We start from the raw sequence: 5,382 nt of genomic DNA, 5'->3' as shown, positions 1-5,382 counted from the left end.
GTAGGAACCCACGGTTCCCGATCTGGCAGTGCGATCGGTGGCGCTGGTGGTGCGGGATCTTGGGGAGCCGCTGCAGCCACAGTCAGCTGAGTTTGTAGCTCTGTGACGTTGATGGTGAGTTGTCGTAGTCCATCCATGATCTCCCTGAGAGAATGACTGTGCTGTCCGAGGGTGTATTCTTGCGCTGTAACTGCATGTTTGACCGCGTCTAAGTCTGCTGGGTCCATACTGGCTGGATTCTACTGTCAGAAGTGGTTTAACCAGAACCAAAAAGCAGACAAAGACGGGAGGCCTTTTCACAAACTTTATTGCGAGGCTGGCAAGACAAGGTGGGAGCGAGTGATTGAGCTTGGTGGCAGGCTCAACGGTAGGCAGGGTGTGCTCCTCCAGATAAAACAGGCAGGTATGGGCATAAGGGAAGGCGTCCTCTCCAGAGCTATACGACATAATATGGATCAGGTGTGTTAATCAGTCTGCCCGACAGGTGAGTGAGCCATCCCCATGCTTCCCCACCAGTCACGCCTCCTGTCAAACTACAAAGGTAGAGAGAGAGGTTGAGCAACAGAAAGTAACAAAACACAGACAGACAACCACACACCGACACTCCCAGCATAGTCATAGTTGAGACCTCGTGACAGTCCGGACTTAGGTTTTGGAAATCTGCTGCCACAATAAACAAACATCAGCTGTAATTTTGTGTGGCTAAAACGACCTATATGGTCATTTTTCTGTGGAGGACAAGCTCGGTTTTAGAACACTCACTTCCCAACAAATTCTTTACATTGATCTGCTATGGTTACGGTTTGGTTAGATTTTAGGTTAAAACTGGTTGAGATAATCATGGTCATGATTAAAAGATTCTTGCTGTTAAAATTATGTGAATCAGGGTCTCCCATGTCAAAAGTCACACACTTTGTATGTCACAATCACAATTAGTATCCTTCATCCATACACTGGTAATGTCAGAGACAGACTGATAAAAAGACAAGGCACACTGATGTGCGCTCTGTGTTTGTTGATTAATATTTTTCTGGTTACTAGAGTTGAAGCTGTGGGAGTCGAGGTATAGTGGATGTGGATTCTAATTTGTTCAGTCTGTCGTTACATGCTGGGTAGCTAGCCATAAACATCAGGATCCATCTTGTGGGACCATGAAAATCCATTCTACCTTAAATGGAAATCTTGCCAGTAGAATTGCGGCAGATGCATGAGCAGACCAACAGACTTACTGTAGATCACTATCTAGGGTATGTTTAAATAAAATAGTTACAAACTGCCCTATTTAAAGGCTGTTCCAAATGGCTCAAACTTGCAGGCAGGGAGTAGAGCCTGTTGTCATAGAGAGGGAGACTTTCTGACTGTTTCTCCTCAAATACATACATTGTACTTACGAAAAGTAACAACTACTTGTGTGAATAATGAAAAAAATAGGCCTTAACAGAACAAATTTGCACACATTCTTACCTCCACATACCTAATCCAATTGCATTGCTGAGAAAAGTAACCAGGTTTAACCATCGATTTCAGAAAGTTTCAAAATTTTCAGACAAAAGCAATATTTAGGTCAAAATGAAAATGCCATTTTCTAACTATTTGAAAATGAAGCATGTTGACATGTAAATGTAAATACCATTGTCTGGGGGGTGCTGTTTTGCTTATTGCATTTGAATAATGTCCACTGTAGAGCAGGTTAAATCTTTGAAAATAAAATGTCAAATACCGTTTTCATTTTCAAATTTAGCATTTTCATTTTGACCTAAATAATATAAATATTGTTTGCACAAATAGAAAATTTGACTGCATTGTTTATATTGCATTTTCAAACTTGGATTAACATTTGAATATTGTCCAGTGTACAACAAGGCATAACTTTTATTAAATTAAATGTCAAACAGCTTGTACATTTTCATTTTAATATGGTCATAGATTGCCCACAGAAGTATGAAAATAAAAAATTCAATTCAATTATTGCATTTTAATTTTTACTCAAATAACTCATACATTGTGGAATTACATTTTCAAGTTTACATTATCATCTGAAATAAGTCTCAGAAAATCTCCCATAAATACATCCAACATCTTTTTTAATCTATTGTACTATAGGATTGCAGTCTGAATAATGATTCCTGTGGGACTTAATCCTGTGCAGCAAAATGATGATGATCCAAGTAGAGAGGATGTTGCAAAGAGAAACAATCAGATGAGAGATGTCATTCTCTGCTACAAAGAAGACAAAAAACACAGCAGAGGGGAGGAAGGACAGAGATAAATAAGCTGTATTACAGAGGGCTATGATCAAAAAGCTGCCAGAGCTCATCAACTTCTCTTCTCTGTGATGATGGAGACTCTGGAAGAAGTTGAACTCTGCTTTCCGCAACTCCTCAATACGTCCTGCAAGAAGCCAAAGCGTTCTCACTTTGAGGTCATAATGTCTTACATTATACTGTCCTCCATTACTGTGCTCAGCACAACTCTGAACCTGCTGGTCATCATCACCATCTCACACTTCAAGTATGGCAATATACCGGATGGAATTAAAAAAACCAAACGTATAGGTATTTTTTCTAGAAAAAGTCTCATTTTATTTCAGTCAGTGCTTGTGTCCTATAAATATAATGAAAAACAAATGTATTTTATGTGTTGCTTGTTTCCCTCTCCAGACAGCTCCACACCCCCACCAACCTCCTCCTTCTCTCTCTGGCTGTCTCAGATTTCTTTGTGGGCCTCCTTGTGCTCTTTCAAATTATGTTCATAGACGGCTGCTGGTACCTTGGTGACCCCATGTGTATCGTGTATCTGTGTCTAGGATGCTTTATTACCGCTTCCTCAGTAGGAAATATGGTGCTCATATGCGTTGACCGCTACGTGGCTATTTGTGATCCTCTGCATTACTCCACCAAAGTCACTCAAAAAAGAGTTAAAGTCTGTGTTTCTCTTTGTTGGATAGGTTCTGTAATCTTTCAAAGTCTGGTACTTAAGAATAACTTTGAAAATACAGGCAGCGCTATTTCTTGCACTGGTTAGTGCGTGGCTGTCAGTAACAACATTACAGAACTTGCTCACCTGGTATTTTTCTTTATCGGTCCTGTTACTGTCATCATAGTTCTGTATATGAGAGTATTTGTGGTGGCTGTGTCTCAGGCTCGTGCCATGCGGTCTCTTACTGTAGCTGTCACACTTCAGGGTTCAGTGAAAGTAAATGTTAAGAAATCTGAGATCAAAGCAGCCAGGACTCTTGGTGTTGTTGTACTTGTTTTTCTAATGTGTGTCTGCCCCTATTACATTGTGGTCTTTACAACCCGGGATGCTTTGCTTGATGGTTCATCAACCTTTATGATATGTATGTTATATTTAAGTGCAAGTATTAACCCTTTGATTTATGTCTTTGTCTACCCCTGGTTCAGAAAATGTCTTAAACTCATTGTTACACTTGAGATACTGCGGCCTGACTCCTGTGAGGCCAACATACTGTAGAGAGAGATGACTAAAAATAGTTTTACTATGAAAAGGAAAATATACTTCAACATATTGTAATGGATAAAAAAGAAAATGTTTGTGTAAAGGGAACATGTGCTTTTCTTTGCATTTACTGCTGCATTGCATGTCATTTAAACATGTGGAAGAATGCATTAAAAGGCAATCTACACAATTGTCTGTTGTATATTGTCACTTTAGTTTTAAATCTAGTATATATATACACCGAATGGAATTTTATTCAACATTGTATACATTCAAGTGAGCATTAATCATAACCATATATGTCAGATATGCACTTCTTCCATTTAATTAGGGAAAGAGAAAATGATGGAGTGCTGGTATTTCTCAGTGGCTTCTTGAGAGAAGTAAAATGCAAAAATGCATAGTAATATAATAAATCATAGCAATGGCAACCACATTTTATAAATATGTTGATATTACTGTTGTAAGTGTGATTTACATAATAATCAATGGTGTTTACCTAACATCTTTTTGCAAGCATTTGTCATGAAACAATCACTTTGGGCAAAAGATTTAGTGCACAAGTCCTATTGGGTTTAATACATTCCCCATTTTGTCTTACAGTTAAAAGACTGTAAAAAGTAACAACATACAAAGTGTCATTTGACCACATATAAAGGTTGTTCCAAATGGCCACACTCAAAGTCAGAGAGAAAGAGCCTGCTGTCACAGAGGCTATGTTCAGACTGCAGGCCTTAATGCTCAATTCAAATTCTTTTCCCAGATCCGATTTTTTTTTTTGACAGTTCACATTATTGCTCAAATGTGGCCCATATCAGACTCGAGTGTGAATTTTCCACGGCCTGAAAGTGATCTGCCTGCGCAGAATGTGATCATGTAATTAGGTAAATTAATTAGGTAGGCATATGGAGATACATTTATTAAGAAATATATCTTAATAAATATTTCAGTGAACAATGTCACAGAATCCAGAAGTGTGGATACACTTAATTTGTACCACATCAGAAAATTAAAAAACAATAAAAATTTGGTCACAAAAAATAAAACTGAAGGACGACATGTATTTACAAAAACTACTCAAGGTGGATGGGTCTTGTGCATCTTAGGCACTGTCAGCTGTCGCAACAATCATCCTACAAATCCCCCCCAACATCAGCTGCCTGTGAGCACAACTGGCATTTATCATGTACAGCTTTTTTGTTATGCAGAATTTAGATTCACAGTAGCAAACATGTAGCAAACAATACTATACAGTATTCTAGTGTAAATGCATAAATTGAAGAAGCATACTCAAGTTAAAAAAAATAGACTGCATTTGCAGACAGACTTTTATTCACATTCTATTTTTATTTTTACATTTTTTACCTCACTAATTGACATTTTGCCCTGAATCCATCCATGCAAAAGCAATACCTAGGGTTGGCCAGCAGATGTCACCATATTACTTGAATGAAATGCAGTGCCATTTTCTGCACTGTTGCTTTAGTGGTTCAGAAAGTTTTGTTTCCTCTGCTTTGGAAGGAGTGGCAAACTCCTTTTTTAAGACTCGTAAACTACAGTTAAGAAATCTGTTTACTCATTGATGTAGTTTGTTTCCTAATAGATAAACGTCATAAAATACTGATCAAATGTGACACACATTTTAAAGATAAATCTTACCCTAAACTGCTTAAAAAGTATAATTTCCCCAAAACACATGACAACCCCTTCACCTATAGTAACGGCAGTTACGTACTGTAACTCCAGATTCTATGTGTATAGGCGCAGCTCTCCAAGGCTATCGCTATTGGGTTTAACCCTCTGAGCGCCTGCGCAGCACTGAGAAAAGTTGTCTACGCCAATCCACAGCGTGGGCCTCTCCTTCATCCGCACCTTGTGTGCACACACACACACACACACACACACACACACACACACACACAC

At 38.6% G+C, this 5,382-nt stretch overlaps 1 protein-coding gene across 1 annotated transcript; it reads left to right on the top strand.

Annotated features, from left to right (window-relative positions):
- Positions 1 to 11: 11 nt before the first annotated feature.
- Positions 12 to 3,474, top strand: LOC123973702 (trace amine-associated receptor 9-like). The gene is given in 3 exon segments (XM_046053926.1): positions 12 to 114; positions 2,104 to 2,511; positions 2,661 to 3,474. Coding segments are annotated over 2 exon segments (990 nt in total). The 5' UTR covers positions 12 to 114; positions 2,104 to 2,335.
- Positions 3,475 to 5,382: the final 1,908 nt, after the last annotated feature.

The sequence above is a fragment of the Micropterus dolomieu genome, linkage group LG07 (genome assembly GCF_021292245.1).
Source record: "Micropterus dolomieu isolate WLL.071019.BEF.003 ecotype Adirondacks linkage group LG07, ASM2129224v1, whole genome shotgun sequence".
Lineage (NCBI taxonomy): Eukaryota > Metazoa > Chordata > Actinopteri > Centrarchiformes > Centrarchidae > Micropterus > Micropterus dolomieu.
Note: the sequence above shows the minus strand (reverse complement) of the source record. Positions and strands in the feature narration are given on the sequence as shown.